At 42.9% G+C, this 23,950-nt stretch overlaps 1 protein-coding gene across 4 annotated transcripts; it reads left to right on the top strand.

The window, feature by feature from the left end:
- Positions 1-2,281: 2,281 nt before the first annotated feature.
- LOC109898215 (serine/arginine repetitive matrix protein 2-like) lies at positions 2,282-23,066 on the top strand. Of its 4 annotated transcripts, none has more exons than XM_020493095.2 (13): positions 2,282-2,693; positions 3,974-4,228; positions 5,861-5,956; positions 17,203-17,382; positions 17,507-17,587; positions 17,685-17,744; positions 18,204-18,317; positions 18,542-18,671; positions 18,833-20,679; positions 20,874-21,575; positions 21,696-21,773; positions 21,994-22,101; positions 22,417-23,066. In XM_020493095.2, the coding sequence occupies exons 2-13, from the start codon at positions 3,981-3,983 to the stop codon at positions 22,469-22,471; spliced, it is 3,699 nt and encodes a 1,232-aa protein (XP_020348684.1). In that variant the 5' UTR covers positions 2,282-2,693; positions 3,974-3,980; the 3' UTR covers positions 22,472-23,066. The 4 variants fall into 4 exon arrangements, with proteins under 4 accessions (XP_020348684.1, XP_020348685.1, XP_020348687.1 ...); XM_020493096.2 differs by having other exon boundaries at positions 2,458-2,676; XM_020493097.2 differs by lacking the exon at positions 2,282-2,693 and adding an exon at positions 2,934-3,050.
- Positions 23,067-23,950: the final 884 nt, after the last annotated feature.

Below are 23,950 nucleotides of genomic sequence, written 5' to 3' on the forward strand. Positions count from 1 at the left end.
GCTCACATTGTATATAGACTTGTTTATACTGTATTATTGACTGTATGTTTGTTTTACTCCATGTGTAACTCTGTGTCGTTGTATCTGTCGAACTGCTTTGCTTTATCTTGGCCAGGTCGCAATTGTAAATGAGAACTTGTTCTCAACTTGCCTATCTGGTTAAATAAAGGTGAAATAAATCAAATTAGAGGAGGAAGTGTCAGATGTTGAAGACAACAGAGAATATGATCCAGACCAAGAGACAACCGATATAGAACAATCCAGTAATGAGGAAGAGGGCCCTGCTGAGGTTGTTGTTACATTCCGGTCAAAGAATGGGAATTTGTCCTGGTCTTCATCCCCACCTGAGAGGAGAGGTCGGTTGTCGGCTGGAAATGTTATGAGGATGATCCCAGGGCTAACGAGATACCCCATATCCTGAGTTGATGACATAAAATCCTGCCACTATTTAAGCATTAGAAATGGTTTCAAAACGAACGTCCTTGTTAAACTTTGACACAAATTAGTCTGTGATAAATAACATATGTTTCATCTGAGTATTTGTTATAGTCAAAATAATCCATACATTATGCTTTTTTTACTCAAAAGCAAGTTGTATGAGCTCAGTTCAATGAGGCCTACAGGCCATAAATAGCAAATAAAGGTTCAGAACTTGTAATGTTCACAAGAAGTTAAGTTGATAAAAATATCTAACACAACATTAGGTGATAATACACACACACACACACACAATCCATGTCTCAATTGTCTCAAGGCTTAAAAACCTTCTTTAACCTGTCTCCACCCCTTCATCTACGCTCATTGAAGTGGACATCGATAAGGGATCATAGCTCTCACATGGATTCACCTGGTCAGTCTACGTCATGGACAGAGCTGTTCCTAATGTTTTGTACACTAAGTGTTTATCTACTATATACTGTATATACTGCTGTTTTGGAGTTTGACTGACGGGGATGGAGTGCATATATATGTTCAGCTTACAATGAGGAACCCTATTGTGCTTGCCTGAGGGGAGAAGCTGAAGCTCTGGGTGGAGTACATGGGAGGGTTATGACATTATTTTCTTGGCCAGTCTCATGATTGTTTGTTCATAAGCACAGTCTGCAATGTAAAGCTACCTCACACCTACTGTATCACCTTCATGGCTGTCTGGACCAGGTGATTGATTTGTTATTTTAAGGTAACTGACAAGTTGCCAAACCAGGCGGAAATGCCATAGGATAGAATACTCTCTATGACAGCCTGGTAGAATAGGATCATGCCCTTCTGTTTGACTCCACAAACCCTGAACCTATGCAGAAAATAAAGGTGTTTTTGGACACTAGAGCATCTAGAGTACTGAGTATTGTCCACATTATGGACCACCACAGGTGAGTGGTCACCAACAGATTTGGGGTCAAAAACACATTTACACAGTTTGCTGGACATTTAGGATGCGGTGGTGGTCATCACATCACTACACAAACCTTTGTATCTCTGACATATACACAGTAGTGTCAGTGTCTATAAATTAGACAGAGAATGGCAATATTATCAGAAAACTGTACAATATAGTTATCAGGGTGTCTACTTGTACATTCATTTGTATACTGTGTGAATAGGATGGGTGAACTCTCAGCCTTTGGGGGGCACCTCAATGACCTTGGGCTCCAGTTGGTCAGAAATGAGTGATACCACCTGATGGTATAGGGTTTGACTGACATCTGTCTGAGTTTACTGAAGAGGATGTGTGACTGCAAGATGTTAAATGCTGAACTAAAATTCACAAATAGCAGCCTTGGGGTTCTCCAGCTGTTGCAGGATGAGATGCACTATGCTGAAGATTGCATCATCAGTGCCACGCTTGTATTTGTAAGAAAACTGATACAGGTCCAACAGTGTGTTTAGTCTGAGTCTGATTCCACCAACTCCATGGGCCTTTTCTACAGACAGCATAGGTGTAATTTCGCAGCCCCATCATTGGGCTTCTGAGTGACGCAGCAGTCTAAGACACTGCATCTCAGTGCTAGAGGTGTCACTACAGGCCCTGGTCTGTACAGACCCTGATTCCAGGCTGTATCACAACCGGCCGTGATTGGGAGTCCCATAGGGCGGCGCACAATTGGCCAACGGGTCGTTAGGTTTTGGGTGGGGTAGGCCGTTGGTTTAAATTTGAATTTGTTCTTAACTGACTTGCTTAGTTCAATAAAGGTTAAATAAATGTAGCTTATTGTAAACAAGGTGGAAGGAATGCTGAAATGACAGATTGTGCCTTTAAATGAACAAGAGAACCTGAAAATACAAGGGGGCTGTCATTCATGGCATGGATAATATGTCTTCACATTTGGCTACTCATACAGCAGATACACTCATACTCAGGGTTGTTGTTACTTGTGGCATCAAGTCAACAAGGTGAAAAGATTATACACCAATAGGTGTAGTCGGTCATAAAACTTGGAAGAAAATTATTAATGGGAAACATGGGAAATGTAGTTTAGACGCGGAGTCTGGGGTCGCCATCATCATGCGTGGTTTCCCCCCGATGTTCAGCCAGTGACGATATCAGCAGGCATTAGGTGTTTGTTTTACGAATAAGTACTAGAAGTAGATTTCTTTTTGTTTCTGTTGTCGTTTTATTTAGGCTTTTGCCAGTGTATTTGCTTCCCTTCATCGTCTCCGTTCGCGGGGATCTCAGAGGTAACGTTCGCTATTTGGTTAGTATGCTAAATTGGCTTAATAGTTATTGCCAGCTAACATGCGGGGATAAAATATTTCGATATCTAACGTTAGCTAGCTGACAAAAAAAAGATACAATGACCTGACTGCTGTCCAAATAATGTCAGATAACGTTACCTATATTGTTTTTGATGGATTCCACAAGTGTACAGCGCACGGTAGCTAGCTACGCTAGTTGCTAACTAGCCTATATAGAAGGCCGATTTGGGCCAAAGTTTGGCCCGTAAGGCAGGGGGCTCGTTAAGCCTCGGGTTCGATCACTGAGGGGTAAGGCTCGCACAAGAAGTGTGTGTCAACGTCGTCATCTTTATAAGTTGCAGTAACAAGCTAGTCAGGTAACGTTAACAGTTTAATTAAACGTAATGCCCGCTGACGTTAGTTATTTCGCTAGCTATTTCATTGTAGACTAACTACCGTAGCCTGTCATTTGTCCCTACTAATAGTTTAGTGCGTAGCTAAAGAAGCTAGCTAGCTATCTCAGTTTCTCATACTACTAACGTTAGCTAGCTAGGCTTGTTTCTCTTTTCTGCTGCGAAGTGCTGTGGTATGGTACGTTATAGTAGCTAGATAGTTAGTTGGTTACCTAGAAATGGTTGGGTTCAAAGGCAGGTCACTGTTTTTTTTTTACTAAACCTTAGCTAGCTATCGGTGACTATATTCTGTTCTACTAAGGTAGCTGTTGCAACGTTAGCTAGCAATCTGTTTTATTTAAGAAATAAACATAATTTCAAATCCCAAATGTTTATCACAGATAAGCATTTGGGAGAATTGAAATTTTCATTGTCGTTTACTTCCTGAATTAAAACATTATTGACCCCAACCTTGCCAACTAGTTTATTTATTTATAAGCTGTGTTTGACAGTGTGGCCTAGTTTGGAATCTCTTCTATATCATCAATATGGTTTATAGGGGAGGGTTATTATAATTACCTATTTGTGCATTGTACCTACCCAATACACTCCCATTTTAGTATTTATTGGCATGCCTAACTCCATAGTGCATGGTTTAAGATACTATGACCAACATTTTTTTTACAACAGCGTCGTGGTCAATTAATATTTTCAATTTCAGTTTACTTCCTAAATTGACCCCAACCCTGGTCTGCCAGCCTAACGTGGTTGATTTTTGTGACCTGGTTGTAGGCTGTTTGTTTTGTTCGGGTCTGACTAATAGGCCTACTACCCTCAACCATTCCAGTTCCAATCATTTTAATACTCACACTTATCTGACCTTTGTCCTTTTCCCTCTCGGTCCACAGAGGAGCTATGTACAACGGCATTGGCCTGACCACGCCGCGAGGCAGCGGCACTAACGGCTATGTGCAGCGTAACCTGTCGAGTGTGCGTGCAAAGCGTCCACGGGACGAGCGCGGTGGCGAGCGGGACGAGAAGGACCGTGAGAGACTGGAGAGCCAGCTGAACCGTCAGCCCAACGCAGAGATCCTGGAGCACCAAAGAAAGAGGCAGCTGGAGGTCAAGTGTGCAGAGCTGCAGGACATGATGGAAGAGCAGGGGTGAGAGAGAGTGAGGGATAGGTGTGGGAGGGAGGGATGGGCAGGCAGGGGTGGGGTGGAAAGGAGAGAGGAGATTTAATTAAGCTGGCCCGGGTTGCACTGGGCTATGGCCCGTCACGTGACCGGACGAAGCTGGTGAGGTAGGTGTGCCCTGCCCAAATTGAACGGTAATCTGCACCACTCTGTCATATTGTCAACAATGCAGCATGTTGAGTTGTTTATAAATATAAAATATATGTTCAAATTTTTTTTTCACTAGTTTCCATTGGGAAGGCAGATGAAGCAATCACTTTCGTATGCGAACACAGAATCCTAAACATTACTCCACATGCTTAACTTCTTCGATATAGGGGGCGGTCTTTTAATTTTTGGATAAAAAAACGTTCCCGTTTTAAACAAGATATTTTGTCACGAAAAGATGCTCGACTATGCATATAATTGACAGCTTTGGAAAGAAAACACTCTGACGTTTCCAAAACTGCAAAGATCGTGTCTGTGAGTGCCACAGAACTAATGCTACAGGCGAAACCAATATGAAATTTCATACAGGAAGTGCCCCAGATTTTGAATGCGCTGTGTTCCAATGTCTCCTTATATGGCTGTGAATGCGCCAGGAATGAGCCTACACCTTCTGTCGTTTCCCCAAGGTGTCTGCAGCATTGTGACGTATTTGTAGGTATATCATTGGAAGATTGACCATAAGAGACTACATTTACCAGGTGCCCGTTTGGTGTCCTCCGTCGAAATGATTGCGTAATCTCCAGCTGCGTGCATTTTTCCATTTGGTTCAGAGGAGAAACCAAACTGCCACGAATGATTTATCATCGAATAGATATGTGAAAAACACCTTGAGGATTGATTCTAAACAACGTTTGCCATGTTTCTGTCGATATTATGGAGTTAATTTGGAAAAAAGTTTGCCGTTGTAATGACTGAATTTTCGGGGGGTTTTCTTAGCCAAACGTGATGAACAAAACGGAGCGATTTCTCCTACACAAATAATATTTTGGGAAAAACTGAACATTTGCTATCTAACTGAGAGTCTCCTCATTGAAAACATCTGAAGTTCTTCAAAGGTAAATGATTTTATTTGAATGCTTTTCTTGTTTTTATGAAAATGTTGCCTGCTGAATGCTAGGCTTAATGCTATGCTAGCTATCAATACTCTTACACAAATGCTTGTGTAGCTATGGTTGAAAAGCATATTTTGAAAATCTGAGATGACAGTGTTGTTAACAAAAGCCTAAGCTTGTGAGCCAATATATTTATTTAATTTCATTTGCGATTTTCATGAATAGTTAACGTTGTGTTATTGTAATGAGCTTGAGGCTATGATTGCGCTCCCGGATACGGGATTGCTCGACGCAAGAAGTTAACCAACGTCACTTTTTTTGGGGAGGCGATGTTGGACAGAGCGGGGCCCCTGGTTCAAGCCCGGGAAGCAGCCCGGTTCCAAAACGAATGCAATCACTTTTCGCCCAGTGCAAACTCCAGGCAGGCGGGCCATTTTAATCAAATCCCCTCAGAAGGGGATGTGAGGGATAGAGATTTGGAGAGAAAGGGTGAAAATATGGGGTGCTGAAGGAGAGCGTTCGGTGTCTTAACTGCTGAGCCGTGTGTGTGTGTTGACAGGTACTCAGCTGAGGAGATTGAAGAGAAGGTGAACAGCTTCCGCATGATGCTGCAGGAGAAGCAGGAGCCGCCTTCAGCCCCTACCGAGAGACCATCGTAAGTACACACCACCACAGATCACTATAGAGTAGTGTGATCACTACGGACTAGTGACATTTCTACTGCAGACCACCACAAACTACTACAGACCAGCATGGCTGCACAAACTTTTAAATGAACTACAATCAAGCTTTATTTATTCAGAACATTTCAGACAAGGGAAAAAAAACTAAGAAAATCTATGAAAATAAAAACGGAAATATTTACTAAACAAAGTAAAATGATTAAAAAACAAAAGAATAACAAATAAATAAAAACTGTGACTAAAAAGCACCCTAAGGAAAGTATAGCTAAACTTTTTTAAAGATCTCTTTTGTCAAACATTTCGACCGCCTCAGGTTCTCAGGCAGGCTATTCTAATGGCTGGTGGCATAGTAACTAAAGGCTGCCTGGTCATGCCTCTTGGTCCTAGGCTTTGGGGTTGTTAAAAAGTCAGTGCCAGAGGACCTGAGGGACCTACTTGGTACCTAACTTAAAAGCATGTCTGACATGTATTGGGGTGCACAGTCATGGATTGATAAAAAAATCTTACTCTTACAATGTGTTTTAAAACTCACAGGCAGTCATTGCAGAGACCTTAAAAGCGGTGTAATGTGTGCTCTCCATTTGGTCTTGGTCAGTACCCGCACAGCATTCTGTGTGTTTTGCAGTTGACCAATGGCTTTCTTGGGTAGACCAGACATTACAGTTGTCAAGCCTGCTTGTAATAAAAGCATGAATGTGTCTCTGTATCAGCCTGAGAGAGAAATAGCTGCACCTTGGCACTGTTCCTCAGGTGGTAAAAAACTATTTTGGTCACATTCCTATTGTGTGATTTGAAATTGAGAACAATTGAAAATAACATCAAGGTTTTTTTATCTGGTGTATTACCTTTATTGCCCCTGAAAAAAAATGTGCAACCAGATACATTCTGTGCTTTGGCTCCAAAAATAAGTACCCTTGTCTTGGAGCTAAAATCCTCGGGTGACACAAATGGAAAGTTGTCTAGTCTGCGTAGCAGTGGAAATCAATGCTGTGCTTTCTGATAATGCTGCCAAGGGGTTATAGATAGATAGACGGACCGGACCCAAAATCAAACCTTGTGGAACGCTGCCAAGTGATATGTAAACTCGGCAACAACTAAGACATAAACTGAAAAAGTTCCACGGAAATTGAATAATGTGTCCCTGAACAGGGGGAGGGGAGGGGGGAGGGGGGGGGGCAAAATCAAAAGTAACAGTCAGTATCTGGTGTGGCCACCAGCTGCATTAAGTACTGCAGTCCATCTCCTCCTCATGGACTGCACCAGATTTGCCAGTCCTTGCTGTGAGATGTTAGCCCACTCTTCCATCAAGGCACCTGCAAGTTCCCGGACATTTCTGGGGGGAAGGGCCCAAGCCCTCACCCTCCGATCCAACAGGTCCCAGATGTGCTCAATGGGATTGAGATCCGGGCTCTTCGCTGGCCATGGCAGGACACTGGCATTCCTGTCTTGCAGGAAATCACGCACAGAACGAGCAGTATGGCTGGTGGCATTGTCATGCTGGAGGGTCATGTCAGGATGAGCCTGCAGGAAGGGTACCACATGAGGGAGGATGTCTTCCCTGTAACGCACAGCATTGAGATTGCCTGCAATGATAACAAGCTCAGTCCGATGATGCTGTGACACACCAGACATTGACAGACCCTCCACCTCCAAATCGATCCCGCTCCAAAGTACAGGCCTCAGTGTAACGCTCATTCCTTTGACGATAAATGCGAATCCGACCATCAACCCTGGTGAGACAAAACCGTGACTCGTCAGTGAAGACCAATTTTTGCCAGTCCTGTCTGGTCCAGCGACGGTGGGTTTGTGCCCATAGGTGACGTTTTTGCCGGTGATGTCTGGTTAGGACCTGCCTTACAACAGGCCTACAAGCCCTCAGTCCAGCCTCTCTCAGCCTATTGCGGACAGTCTGAGCACTGATGGATGGATTGTGCGTTCCTGGTGTAACTCGGGCAGTTGTTGTTGCAATCCTGTACCTGTCCCGCAGGTGTGATGTTCGGATGTACCGATCCTGTGCAGGTGTTTTTACACATGGTCTGCCACTGTGAGGACGATCAGCTGTCCGTCCTGTCTCCCTGTAGCTCTGTCTTAGGTGTCTCACAGTACGGACGTTGCAATTTATTGCCCTGGCCACATCTGCAGTCCTCATGCCTCCTTGCAGCATGCCTAAGGCACGTTCACGTAGATGAGCAGGGACCCTGGGCATCTTTCTTTTGGTGTTTTTCAGAGTCCGTAGAAAGGCCTCTTTAGTGTCCTGCGTTTTCATAACTGTGACCTTAATTGCCTTCTGTCTGTAAGCTGTTAGTGTCTTAACAACCGTTCCACAGGTTCATTCATGGTTCATTGAACAATCATGGTTAACAGTGTTTAAACCCTTTACAATGAAGATCTGTGAAGTTATTTGGATTTTTACAAATTATCTTTGAAAGATACGGTCCTGAGAAAGGGATGTTTTTTGTTGTTGCCGAGTTTATAATATACTGCATATTCACATATCAAATATTACTGCCCACTACAGTTAATGGTGATCCCGACGTAATATATCTTCCGGATCATTTGGAGATTATTTCATTAGATTCCCCGATTTATATATATATTACGAACACATGCATGATGGAGAATATGCAAGCAATAGATATGTTTGAGTTACAGCAATCTCAAATTAATGATATGATATATATTAAAGACCTCTTTAGTGTCCTACGTTTTCATAACTGTGACCTTAATTGCCTACTGTCTGTAAGCTGTTAGTGTCTTAACGACCGTTCCACAGGTGCATGTTCATTAACCTCTCTGGGATATGTGGGACGGTAGCGTTCCACCTGGCCAACATCCAGTGAAAATTCAGAGCGCCAAATTCAAATACATTACTATAAAAATTTAACTTTGATGAAATCACACATTCAATATACCAAATTAAAGCTAAACTTGTGAATCCAGCCAGCGTGTCAGATTTAAAAAATGCTTTACGGCAAAAGCAAACGATGCTATTATCTGAGGATAGCACCCCAGTAAACAGAGAGAGAAAATCATATTTCAACCCTGCAGGCACGACACAAAATGCAGAAATATAATTCATGCCTTACCTTTGACGATCTTCTTCTGTTGGCACTCCAATATGTGCCATAAACATCACAAATGGTCCTTTTGTTCGATTAATTCCGTCGATATGTATCCAAAATGTCCATTTATTTGGTGCGTTTGATCCAGAAAAACACAGGTTCCAACTTGCGCAACGTGACTACAAAATATCTCAAAAAGTTACCTGCAAGCATTGTCCAAAATACTTTAGTAATACAACTTTAGTTTTTTTTTTTTACGTAAATAATCGATAAAATTGAAGAAAGGATATACTGTGTTCAATACCGGAGGAAAACAAAGTGGAGCGTGCTTTCAGGTCACGCGCCTCTAACAAAGAGTACACATCCCTCGAGCCTCATTCTGAACAGTGTTACTTCATTTCTCAAAGGAAAAACCTCAACCAATTTCTAAAGACTGTTTGACATCCAGTGAAAGCGATAGGAACTGCAGGGAAGTCGATTAGAAATCTGGATTCCCAATGAAACCTAATTGAAAAGAGAGTGACCTGCCAAATAAGTTCTGTTATACTCACAGACATGATTCAAACCGTTTTAGAAACTTCAGAGTGTTCTCTATACAAATCTACTAATAATATGCATATCTTAGCTTCTGGGTCTGAGAGTAGCAGACCGTTTACTTTGGACACGCTTTTCATCCGGATGTGAAAATACTGTCCCCTGTCCCAAAGAAGTTAATTGTTTATGGTTCATTGAACAAGCATGCGAAACGGTGTTTAAACCCCTTACAATGAAGATCTGTGAAGTTCATTTGTAAAAATCCCAATATCTTTGAAAGACACGGTCCAGAAAAAGGGATGTTTATTATCAAACTTCTCATCAGGTCTTGCCTGACTGATACCCAGATTGTTTATCTTATCTCGGAAATATGCCGCAAACTCATCACATTTCGATGTGGAAGAAACTTCATATAGGATTTATCAGGCCACCTGGTCGAGAAGAACAGTCTAGAATTTATTCTGATTCAGTGATCAAGTTAGAAAAGTTTCCTCAACTGGCATTGCTAATTGCCTTGTTATATATGCCAAGTTGCTCTCTCAGATTATCATAATGGACCTGCAACTTTGACTTTCTCCACTTCTGCTCTGCCTTTCTGCGAATTCTCTTAAATGTATTAGTTTCCTTCGTCATCCAGGGGGCTCTCCAGTTGGATGTGACCTTTTTCAACTTTACTGGAGCTATGGCATCAATGGTTGCCCTTTAATTGCTATTAAAGTTGTCAACTAAATAATCACAAGAGGAAGGCAGAATAGGTGGAGTATTGTTCATACACTCAATAAAATCTTAAAGCGTTTCTTAATAATGCGTTCAGCATTACTCTGTTATGGGCAACAAGGTAGTCAGCTGAAGCAACGTCAACAATCGAGGATATGTCAATAGAATGCTCCTTGGTAATAATCAGGTCCAGAGTATGGCTGCGGTTATTGGTCGGCCCAGTAACATGTTGGATGAAGTCCATAAAGCTCAAAAGATTCAGAAATTCAATATCCTTGGAGTCACTCTTTGTCAACATGATTATTCAAAAGGCACTCGCACATCTGAGCTATCTTTTTTGCATGTGCATGGTAACAGTTGAATAAAATGAGAGAAAAGAAGAAACTCAAACACTGCTCTTGATAGTATCAATGCTCTTTAACTTCTTGACGCAACCCATCCCGTTAGCGGGATAATTGTCATCAACAACCGCTGAATTGCAGAGCACCACATTCAAATAATATTACTACAAATATTTATATTCATGAAATCCCAAGTGCAATATAGCAAAACACAGTTTCGTTTTTTGTTACCTCTTAAAGCTCGGGTCTTTTTTTTCTTCATTTTCTTCATTTTGTTAAAAATTGCGCAAAATTTCAACGTCCTGCTACTCATGCCAGGAATATAGCACATGCATATGATTAGTATGTGTGGATAGAAAACACTCTGAAGTTTATAGAACTAGTTAAATCATGTCTGTGACTATAACAGAGCGTGAGGGGCAAGCAAAAGCCCAAGGAAAACTGTTCACAAAAAAAAAATCCTTCCGCCAGTTGCCTGTATTGTCAATGGCAAGGGAAAATAGATAGCTAGGAGGTTACAATGCCTACAGCTTCCACACGATGTCGCCAGTACTGTCATTTGCTATGAAGTTAATCCTTGGTCAGATGAGAAATAGGCACTTCCTGTCATCAAGTACACATCTTGAACTTTTGAGAGAGAGAAAACGGAGCTTCATTTCAAGAACTGCTGCTATTGAATACAGATTGCCCGTGATCGATTATTCAAGTGTACTAATACCTAAAGTTGGCTTACAAAAGTAGTTTTGAAGTGTTTTGTCAAAGTTTATCGGCAACTTTTTTTAATAAAAAAAAATGACGTAGCGTTTTGTAAAGCTGCTTTTTCCTGGATCAGACTCGCTTCATAAATGGACATTTTGGGTATACATGGACGGATTTAATCGAAAAAAAGACCCAATTGTGATGTTTATGGGACATATAGGAGTGCTAACAAACAAGCTCGTCAAAGGTAATGAATGTTATATATTTTATTCCTGCGTTTTTGTGTAGCGCCGGCTACGCTAATTCCTTTGTTTACGTCTTTTTCCGGTATTGCGGGGGGCTGCATGCTATCAGATAATAGCTTCTCATGCTTTCGCCGAAAAGCATTTTAATGCTTTAATTGAGTACCCTGCATGTGTGTTTTAATGAAAGTTTGAGTTTTAGCGAGTACTATTAGCATTTGGCGTTGCGCATTTCCATTTTCTGTAGGCTATGTGAGACGCAGACGTCTCACCTTGCCCTAACCGGTTTTGTTAATCCACCTGTCGTGTCAGATTTTGAAAATATGCTTTACAGCGAAAGCAATCCAAGCGTTTGTGTAAGTTTATCGATCACTAGACAAAACATTATGAAAAACTAGCATCAAAGTAGCTTGGTCACAAATGAGAAAGTAATAAAATTAATCGCTTATTAATCGCTTACCTTTGATCTTCGGATGTTTTCACTCACGAGACTCCCAGTTACACAATAAATGTTATTTTGTTCCATAAAGATTATTTTTATATCCAAAATACCTCAGTTTGTTTGGCGCGTTATGTTCAGAAATCCACAGGCTCGAGCAGTCACGACAACGCAGACGAAAATTCCAAATAGTATCCGTAATGTCCACAAAAACATGTCAAACGTGTTTTATAATCAATCCTCAGGTTGTTTTTAGAATATATAATCGATAATATATCAACCGGCACTGTCTCTTTTTCAGTAGGAGAGGGAGAGTCAATGGCTGCCCCACTGTGTTGCGGAAGCAAAACTCATGCGAACACTCAGCTATCCACTGACGCGATGTTATCTTTCTCGCTCATCTTTCAAAATAAAATCCTGAAACTATGTCTAAAGACTGTTGACACCTTGAGGAAGCGATAGGAAAAGGAATCTGGTTGATATCCCTTTAAATGGAGCGAAGGCAGGCTATGGAACATGGAGCTTTCAAAATAGAAGCCACTTCCTGGTGTGATTTTCCTCAGGTTTTCACCTGCAATATCAGTTCTGTTATACTCACAGACAATATTTTGACAGTTTTGGAAACTTTAGTGCTTTCTATCCTAATCTGTCAATTCTAGCATATGGGCCTGAGAAATAGGCCGTTTACTTTGGGAACGTTATTGTTCCAAACATAAAAATAGTGCCCCCTAGCTGAAAAAGGTTAATAAGCTTTACATATCGGCCTCACGGCCTTCGTCAGCTTTTTCAACATGAATATTAAAATCACCCAACACAATGATTTTATCATAGTTCTCAAGGACAATAGTACAGAGAAATCGGTAAAGAAAGTGGGGCAGTGCTTTGGTGGCCTAAACAAGGTTATGGCCAGCACTGGTGGCTAAAATTTAAACAGTATAGCATGCTGCTCGAAAGACCCAAAGTCGCCAAATGAAATGTCCTTACAGCTGAGAGCATTAGTGAAAATAATTTTCTGATAGAGTATGAAAAGCTGTAGTCTGGGGGGGAAGCTTCAATAAGAGCAGCACTACAGTCGATGGCCATGTTTCAGTGAGTAACATGCAATCAACTTTGCGGTCAGTAATGTAATGAGGTTATTCACGAGAGAGGTTTTACTAGTGATTGCATTTAACCTCTAGGGTATGTGGGACGCTAGCGTCCCACCTGGCCAACATCCAGTGAGTGTGCAGAGCGCCAAATACAAAAATACTCATTATTACATTTCAGAAAATATACAACTATTTTACATTGGTTTAAAGATTAACTTCTTGTGAATCCAACCACGGTGTCATATTTCAAAAATGCTTTACGGCGAAAGCATACCTTACAATTATTTGAGAACATAGCCCAGCAGACAAATTATTACAAACAGTAACCAGCCAAGTTGAAGAGTTACACAAGTCAGAAATAGAGAGAGAATTAATCATTTACCTTTGATGATCTTCATATGTTTGCACTCAGAATACATTAATTTATTCAATAAATGTTCCTTTTGTTCGATAGTCTCTCATTATATCCGAAAACCGTTTTGTTCTCGCGTTTTCTTCAGTAATCCACAGGCTCAAACGCAGTCACAACAGGCAGACAAAAAATCCAAATTGTATCCGTAAAGTCAAACGATGTTTATATTCGATCCTCAGGTTGTTGTTTTTGCCTAAATAACCTATAATATTTCAACCGGACAATAACGTTGTCAATATAAAAGGTAAACAAGAAAGGCACTCTCTCTGGTCGCGCGCATGAAAAAGCTCTGTCCACTCATTCAGACTGCTCTTACTCCCTCATTTTTCAGAATACAAGCCTGAAACAATTTCTAAAGACCGTTGACATCTGGTGGAAGGCATAGGAACTGCAATTTGAGTCCTAAGTCAATGGATACTGTAATGGATAGATTGAATAGAAAACTACACCCAAAAAAATGTCTTACTTCCAGAATGGATTTTTCTCAGGTTTTCGCCTGTCAAATCAGTTCTGTTATACTCAGACATTATTTTAACAGTTTTGAAAACTGTTAGTGTTTTCTATCCAAATCTACTAATTATATGCATATCCTATCTTCTGGTCCTGAGTAGAAGGCAGTTTAATTTGGGCATGCCTTTCATCCAAAATTCCAAATGCTGCCCCCTACCCTAGGAGAAGTTAAGATGTATGGGCCACTCTTCACCTGGGCCATCTGCCTAGAGGTAACCAATGGAGTAACAACCAAATGATACGATATGGTTTCCAAGTCCTCTTGCTTATTCTAACAGGGACAACTGGAGTACTACCAGACCCTGTCTGTCAGTCTCTAAAACAGTTTGCGATGTTGCTGGAAATTGGAACCCCTGCGCTTAGGTGTAATCATATCTCTTTTAAAAAGTGCTGGTTGCACCCACAAAAAGACATTCTTGTCATTGCAAAGTTTATTCAGGTGCTCGTTTAGGGCAAAGAGTCGGCTGAAAAGTTCCAAACCCCTTCGGTAGCTCGGGAGGGGGCCAGAGAATTATCTAACCTAACCTGTGCCAGCGAGGGTCGTAAAGATAAACTCCTAAAATGAAGGTTGTTTAAACTAGAGGTCGACCGATTTATGATTTTTCAACGCCGATACCAATTATTGGAGGACCAAAAAAAAGCCAATAACGATTAATCTGCCATTTAAAAAAAAATAATATATATATATATAGTTAAGATATATGTTCTTTTCTTGTAATTTTTTGTTATAATAATGACAATTACAATGATACTGAATGAACACTTATTTTAACATAATATAATACATCAATAAAATCTATTTAGCCTCAAATAAATAATGAAACATGTTCAATTTGGTTTAAATAATGCAAAAACAAAGTGTTGGAGAAGAAAGTAAAAGTGCAATATGTGCCATGTAAGAAAGCTAACGTTTAAGTTCCTTGCTCAGAACATGAGAACATATGAAAGCTGGTGGTTCCTTTTAACATGAGTCTTCAATATTCCCAGGTAAGAAGTTTTAGGTTGTAGTTATTATAGGACTATTTCTCTCTATACCATTTGTATTTCATATACCTTTTGACTATTGGATGTTCTTATAAGCACTATAGTATTGCCAGTGTAACAGTATAGCTTCCATCCCTCTCCTCGCCCCTACCTGGGCTCGAATCAGGAACATATCGACAACAGCCACCCTCGAAGCAGCGTTCCCCTTGCTCTGCATGGGTAACAACTAATAATAATTAAGAATAATTTTGCACGCCCAATTTTTCTGTTTTTGATTTGTTAAAAAAGTTTGAAATATCCAATAAATGTCGTTCCACTTCATGATTGTGTCCCACTTGTTGTTGATTCTTCACAAAAAAATACAGTTTTATATCTTTATGTTTGAAGCCTGAAATGTGGCAAAAGGTCGCAAAGTTCAAGGGGGCCGAATACTTTCGCAAGGCACTGTATAAAAAAATCTGAGTTTACATTGGCTATTTAGATTCACTAGTTCCAAAAACATCAAGTGATTTTTGCATAGCTACATCGTTTCAACAGAAATACTCATCATAAATGTAGATGATAATACAAGTTATACACATGGAATTGTAGATATACCTCTCCTTAATGCAACCGCTGTGTCAGATTTCAAAAAAAGTTTACGGAAAAAGCCAGCCATGCAATAATCTGAGACGGAGCTCAGAACAGAGGCCAAATTAGCCGCCATGTTGGAGTCAACAGAAACCAGAAGACACATGATAAATGTTTCCTTACCTTTGATGAACTTCATCAGAATGCAGTCCTAGGAATCCCAGGTCCACAATAAATGCTTGATTTGTTCGAAAATGTCAGTTATTTATGTCCAATTCGCTACTTTGGTTAGTGCGTTTGGTAAACAATTCCAAAGTCACAAAGCACGTCCACTATAACGTGACAATGTCCAAAAGTTCCGTAACAGGCAGTAGAAACATGTCAAATGATGTACTGAATCAATATTTAGAATGTTGTTTACATATATCTTGAATAACGTTCCAACTGGAGAATTAGAATGACTTCAGATGACCGGTGGAACGCAGGTCCTTCCCCTGTGAACGCGCATAGTGAAAGCATGTTCAACTCGTGGCAGTGGTGACTATTTCCTGTCTCATTCGACCCCCCCCCCCCCCTTAACATTAGTCATCAGACAAAGTTCTATTGACTGTTGACATCTAGTGGAAGGCGTAGGAAGTAAAAACTCATCCATATCTCGCTGCAATTTCAATGAGCTTGGTTGAAAATCTGCCACTCCCAGAAAAAATGCAAACAGGAAGTGGAATTTCTCAGGTTTTTGCCTGCAATATGAGTTCTATTATACTCCGACATAATTCAAACAGTTTTAGAAACTTCAGAGTGTTTTCTATCCAATACTAATAATAATATGCATATATTAGCAACTGATACTGAAGAGCTGGCTGTTTACAATGGGCACCTTTTCATCCAAGCTACTCAATACTGCCCCTCCAGCCATAAAAAGTTAACTGACTTGCCTAGTTAAATATTTCCAATTGTTATGAAAACTTGAAATCGGCCCTAATTAATCGGGACAGATCAACGCCGCCCGACTCATAATTAGCTTTGCTATAGGAGGCATTTAAAACATATTTGGTTTGCCTGGGTTACAGCAAGGTTGATGTACTTAGAAAGCAGATGTTTCTTTTCTCGCAGCCGAGCTAACAGCCGGAGGATCTCTTCCCTAAGATGTTTGATGGTGGTGCATTTAGGGCAGACACATCCCTGTCCATTTTCCAGTTCCACCTTATCTTCATCTTGTGATTGTGTGGAAATCATCTCACACCTGAAGCATTTGCGCCCAGCCATGAATGGAAACACTGGTGGGCTAGCACGGCCAACGTTTGCCTGCTCCGTTTTCATGATGGCTAGCAGCTAACTGGAATCCGGGACACACATTTTTGGTCCCAGACGTAAAAGCATCACGAAATCAGTACAAACTTTTAGCTATGATTTTTTTAAATGATTTAATCAAATATTTCATAACACTGTACACTGTTCTGTTGTGCGCTCTGATGTCTGTTGCGTGATGACGTGGCTCTTCCAACAGTTGCTGGCCATTGAACAAGGTGGTGAAACATCACTGTTCCTCTCTTTGGGGAGTAACCAAGCGTGACAATAATAGGACCTATTGAACAATGGTCCCCCCCCCCCCTCCTTCAGGGCGACAGAGACTCACGCCCTGGCTGCAGCCAATCAGCAGAAGAACGACCGGCTAAAGGCGGCGTTCGGCATCGCCACTGACTACGTAGACGGCTCCTCGTTCCACCCGGAACGCAAGGAGCGAGAGAAGGAGAAGAGGGAGCAGGAGAGGCTGGAGAAAGAGAAGCAGCAGAAATACGTGTGAGTCGAGGGGAGGGGAGGGGGGGGGGGGTTCTCCTAGCTAGACTTACTCGTGTAACTCTGATTTTCCTTTGTTTATCTGTTACTTACCATCTCTTTCTCTCCCCCTCCGTCTCTCTCTCAGGCTGGTAGGAGAGTCAGAGGACTCGGACTCACCAGCCCGAAAGCAGAGCCGTAAGAAGAAGAAAAGGAAGAACAGAGACAGGTGAGGGAAGGGAAGGGAGAAAGTCCTATTTTGTGTGCATGCGTAAAAATAATGCATAGCTTGTTTGATTGACAGATCACTTTACTCTCTTCTTCAGCTCAGAGAGTCCCTCCCCCTCTCCTACACGGGTGAAAACTAAAAAGAGGAAAAAGAAAAGGTTTCCATTTTTTTACATTTTGCAGACGGTGAATGGATTTCATGTCCAGCGTAGTTTCATAACATTGGTATTGTTATTTCAGAACATCTAAATTGTAGTGGATCAGAACCTCTTGTGTAAGGGATGTGCTAGCTTTTAGTTTGCTAGCGAGGACTCATACTTAGCACCTCAATGTAATTTGCCTACCGATTTTTACGTGGAGAATCACGTGAAAAAATTACATCTACAGCGGGCGTTCCCCCCCAAAACAAAGCATGCTGAACGATCAACAGACAAACGCTAGATTCACGTTCGGTGTGATGTGTGCGAGCCTTTTACCTTTTTCAGCTTAATGAACAGACTTTGTTCTCTGTTCTAGGGACAGGCTAGAAAAAAAGGGTGACAAAGACAGGTGGGTCCTACAGAAAGTGGTTCATAGTGTGTGTGTGTACTAAATACTTTGTTTCTTTTCCCTCTCAGCTCCTCAGACGAGAAGCAGGCGTCCAAGAAAAAACGCAAGAGAAGTGAAAATGAGACTCCGCCCCAGGGTAAGACACGGCGCCATAGGAGTGGGTCCTCAAGCTCTGCTCACAGGTACTTCCGGGTCACCAGAGGTCATGACTCACAATTTGGGGTTGTAACTTCCCCTAAATTCCCAGGTTTTCCACAAATCCTCGTTGAAGTTACCGAAAATGTGCAACCCTACTCACATAGTTACTCAATTCCTAGTCATTCAATAACTTAAAAGTCAAGGCAGAGTTTTGAGTTGCACCCCATGCTGTTATTCCATCTCTCATGCCTTGTCTCCATTTGATCAGCCAATCCCCTCCCCTGCTGAGAGAGAGGCAGCAGAACCAGCCAGTCAAGAGAGCAGAAGAAGGGAGAAGGGGGCTGGCTCCTGACAGGAGGGGTTGTAGTCGTGAGGACGGGCGTCCAGGAGGCAGAGTGGTAAGACCACCTGTGATTGGTCCGGTGATCAGATCTCTACTATTTCAAAACCTTATCTCCTGTTTTGTGACAATTCGGCATAATCAATGGCCTTCAGCACTCTCACTCATTCTCCTTTTCCCTCTCACCTCACTCTCCTTACCTCCTTCTCTCCCTCTCAGAGATCTCCCAGGTATCACAGCTCCCCTGAACGCCGACCGAGGGCAAACAAGGAAAAGGAGAAGGAGCGACTGAAGGACAAAGAGAAAAAAAGAGAGAAGGAGCGTGAGAAAGTGAAGCCTACAAGAAAGAGACACGACTCCTCTTCCCCCTCTCCTCCTCGACTGGAACGGGAGAAAGCCAGGCGCTCCAGAAGTGGAGAGCGAGAGAAGGATAGAGGAAATCAGAGAACAATGCTGCAGAGGAGCAGAGATGACTCTTCATCCCCCTCTCCACCCCCGAAACAACCGGACACCAGGAAACAGAGGAGCGGAAAGGAGGACAAACCACAAAGACGAGACTCCTCTGTGTCTCCATCACGAGAAAAAGAGGGAGCAAGGAGTGGAGAGGGGGAGCGTGGAAAGGAAAGAAATGTCCCCCCCCGAGCCCCAGCTGACAGAGAGAGGGGGAGAGGGAATGAGAAAGGACCTCTCCCGAGTCGGAAAAGCGATGGAGGGAGGGGTAGAAACTCATCCTGCGACTCCACATCCTCTGTCCCTCAATCACCTCTCGCCAATGGACGACAGAAAGAAAGGGAGCGTGAGGGAAGGACAGAGAACGAGTGGAAACCGGAGGAGAGGGGTAAAAGGAGGGAGAGGGAATTGAATGAAGAGAGGCAGAAACAAGATGAGCGGAGGAAGCAGGAGAGTGAAAGGGAAAAAGAGAGGGAGCGAGACCGAGATGGAGGGAGAGAGCGCGAGAGAACTGGCAGATTGTCTTCTACTCAACAACATCCGTCTATCTGTTTGTCTGAAGACCTCCCCGTGGAGCGAATTGGGGAGAGGGGGACAGTCGAGAGGGAGCGAAAAAGACAAACTGAGGAGGACACCAGGCGGGAGAACAGAGACCAACGCCTGTCGGAAAAGGAGCAAGACAAGGAGAAGCCCAAAGCGAAGGAAAGCAGCAGCAGTAGCAGCGGGAGTGACAGCGACAGTTCTTCCTCATCCTCCTCTGGCTCATCATCTTCTTCATCCTCCGACGAGGAAGAGAAGAAAAAGGAAACCATGGTGAAGAGCAGCCCGGCGAAGAAAGCCCTCCCCTCCCTCATCACTCCTCCCGCCGTAGGTGCCGCCTTCCAGAGGTATCAGGCCAATGGGGACAGAGGGAGCGCTTCGGAGAGTGACGAACAGAGAGCTATAGGGAGAGAGAAGGAATGTGAGAGAACGGGAGGAGGGGACAGGGTCATGCTCTCTGAAAGGGAAAACCCGTCCCCTGCTGCCCAACGCCCCCCTGCTGCCGAACGCTCCCCCCCCACAGACAGAGAGAAGGAGCGAGGGAGGGGACAGGAGAGGTACAGCCCAACGGAGGTAGAGAGCTCCAGCCCTCCACCCTCTCCTCCCAGAAGAGGAGCCCCCCAAGGCAGAGGTGAGAGGTACGCCCCCACTGAAGTGGAAAGAGAAAAGGAGCGGGAGAAGGAGAGAGAGGGAGGGGTGAAGAGCCAGGCCAGGAGGGCAGAGAGGCACAGCCCCTCTGAGCAGGAATGGGAGAGGAAGAGGGCGCCCTCCCCAAAAGCCCCCGCAATAGCAGTTGTCCCGCGGCCCTCCCCCCCTCGCCGCACCCCCCCACGGCAGTACCAGGACCCCCCCAATCACTCCCCCAGCCCTCGACGACAAGCCAGCACCCGGAGAGCCTCGCCTCCTACCCGCTCCCCGACTCGCGCCTACGCACCACGGCGGAGCCGCAGCCGGGAGCTAGAGCACAACCGAGAGAGGCAGAGAGTGAGGGATAGAGGGGGGAGGGATTGCTCCAGAGACAGAGGAGCCAGGAGGAGCAGGTCGAGGAGCCCCAGAAGACGCAGTCCCCTCTACAGGTACGACCAGGACCTATTCACAACAAATCAAACACAACTCAACTACACACTACATCAAACATCACACACAGTGGGGCAACTTCCTGCGTACATAAATCAATAATAACTCAATTCAAATCTGCTAAGACCTCAGAATGCCAAACCGGATTCTAAATTGTTTATTTAATTTGTGTATTTATTTTCTCGTCCCTCAGGTCTCGGCGATCCCCCTCTCCCATTCGAGGAAGTAGAAGCAGCCTCTCGCTATCCAGAGAAAGGCAGAGAGACCAGGAGAGAGAAAAGAATAGAGAGCTGGAGAGAGCGAGGGAAAAAGAGCGGCAACGTGAAAAAGAGCAAGAGAGGCGAGAGCGTCAACCTATTAAAGAGGTCCCCCCACCCCGTCGCTCTTCCTCTTCTGGTTCTTCTTCCTCATCCCCCTCTCCGGCCCGAGAGAGGAAGGAGCTGCCTGTAGAAAAAGTGATGAAACCAACGGTGGAGAAAGACCGAAGAAGTGATAGAGACGAACGAGAGAAAGGGGGAGACAGAGGAAGGAAGGCTCGTTCCATACCCTCACCGCTCCACTCCAAGGAGACCAGTCCCCTTCCCAGCCAATCAGAAATCAGAGCCCACCCCAAAGAAACACGTCACTCTGACCCACCCCACTTCAGGTCACCACAGGCCCTCAGCCATTCAGAGACCAGAGTATCTCTACGAGACACCTCGAGGACCCAATCTCCTCTCCCCTCACGCGGCGCTACCGATCCCTCAGACCGACTAGTCAGGGCTGAAAACGGTGTGAGCGAGAAGGGGGCCAAAGAGAAAAGGAAAGGCAGCCCCAGCTCTTCATCTTCTTCTTCCTCCTCCTCATCTTCCTCTTCATCAGACAGTTCTGACTCTGATGCAGAGCAAGGAAAAGCGTAAGGAGGGGTGTTAAATGATTGACATGTTTTACATTTGGATCACATTGTGGATAGAAATGCCGTAAATGGAGCTGACATGATTCCTCTCTTTACAATATCTCCCTCTCTCTCCCCCAGAGGTGACAGGATAACGGCTACCCATAGCTCCTCCTCCTCCTCCTCTTCTGAAAGTGAGAAGGAAGACAAGAAAAAGTGGTAACCAAAAAGACTAGGACCACCAGAATTGTTGTTAATGTTAACTAGATCTATTATTTCCATTGGTTCTTGACCCAGAACTCATAATAATAATGTAATGTTTCTAGTTATGGAAATTAAAATATTATTTATAAAATATGAATGTTATTCAAAAAGTCTGGAATATTTCTGTAACATACAGGAACCAGTTGATATTTGACACCTCTGTCTTCTTTTCCAGCCCAGCGCAACCTCAAAGAGTCCCAGCTGATTCGCTGAGAGACTCTCGCTCCCTTAGCTACTCTCCACCCAGACAGAGGCGACCTGCACATTCTCCACCCACCCGTAGGTCAGTAGTCAACTAGCCAATTTGAAGGCAAACATATTTTTCTGTGTTCTTTAGGACAAAACAGACTAATCTTTAAAATGATTGACTCCAACAGAAGTATATGTTTTGAGAAATAAAGTAAATGTACTTGCTGCAACAGGTGATTTTCACCTTGCCATCTTAAGATGTATGCACTAATTGTCCGTCGCTCTGTATAAGAAGTCTGCTTAAATGACTAAAATGTAAACAAACTATTCTAGCAACTACTGTATGTAAATAATTATTGTGGAGTTATCAGTACTGATTGTATTGGGTTATTCTCCCCCTCTTTTCTAGGAGTGGCAGCAGACAATCCCCAAGCCGATCGCCAAGCAGTAGGAGAAGAAAATGATCCTTCGCTCTGAAGTGTAATTGCCACTTTCCCTCCCCCTTCCTCCATCCGAACACTTCTGGGCTGGATTGAACTGGACTGTATCATTTGGATATTAAAGGGAGGGGAAGTTAAGGACATTTGATCTGTGAATGACTGAGTGAATTAAGCTTTGTTGTTGATTCTGTGGCATGAGGATTGCACCACAAGAAGAAAATGTTGGCAGAATTTGAAACCCAACAGAGACCAAGAGGTCTGCTTTTAGTCAAGGGGTTTTGTACATTTTGTTTTATGCTGTACTGTAAGGAAGAAATGTAACTGTAAATGGTAGGTGGAAGAGCCCATGGTAGGAAAGTTAAGCACAAAAGCTTTCCAAACTCAAAACACTGTGTGCACACCCACACAGTCCTATTCAATTATCTCAAAACAACAAAGTAACATTCACTGTGCATTTTCTTCCCCTCTGTATTTGTGTTGATCAACATGTAGGTATGATCCATCTGTGTTTTGGTTATCGCTGAATTATGTGATGTTTCCATGTTGATTAGAAACTGCAACTCATGGTTTGTTTCTCTTTGAAAATAATGAATAATAAATAAAAAAAAATTATCATTTGTGTTGGCAGTGATTAATTTTCAACCATTCAATTGTTTTTAAGTAATCTCTGCAACATTGAACTAAAATTTTGTGCCATTAAATGCGGATTAATTTGTAAGTAAAAACAAGTGCAATCACTAACCAGGTTTCCATCCAACCTTTTTATGCGAGTTAAGTACATGACAGGCCTGATGGAAACAACATTTGTTGGTAAACTTTCCAAGTGTAGTGGGAACGCTTTTATGCACAAATATCGATATATCTAAGTAAACTTGGGAGTCAGGGGAACGTGTTGTCGGCTCGCTACGACTAGTCGCAATCATCGAGCAGGGTGTAATTGCGGCATGCAATTCTGGGCATGTACAGGAAACCCTCTATATTTAGGTTTGTCCATTTTTAATATTGGACAGGCGGGGGGGGGGGTACAGTAGGTGTCGTTAATGCACAATAACGTTGGATGCCAGCCACCGCTAAACTCCATAGAAGGAGTGCACTGTTCTCGCAGCAGTATAGGGGGTGATGAAGGTCATAAATAATACTCGTGAAGCTACTGATACCTCTCACGAAGTCACCTAAAGTATCGCCATGAATTAACATAGACTGTCAAAGGAGACAAGTTTTTGTTTTCTAAGGCGTCAAACTTCCGACACGTTCACGTCGCATAACGTGGAAATGGCACGTCACGTGTCCGTTTGGGTGTAAGTTCATGGACGATCTTACCGTGATATTCCAGTAAAAGAAGAACTTACATATTTAGGCATAACCATTACAAAGGATCAGAAGTCTAGAGGCTTACTAAATTGTAACCCTCTTATTAAAAAAAAACAGAAGAAAAAATATGCAAGGAGATAGACCAGATGCTTTTCAATTTTCTTTGGAGAAATCGTACCCATTACATTAGGA

The sequence above is a fragment of the Oncorhynchus kisutch genome, linkage group LG10, assembly GCF_002021735.2.
Source record: "Oncorhynchus kisutch isolate 150728-3 linkage group LG10, Okis_V2, whole genome shotgun sequence".
NCBI classification, from domain to species: Eukaryota; Metazoa; Chordata; class Actinopteri; order Salmoniformes; family Salmonidae; genus Oncorhynchus; species Oncorhynchus kisutch.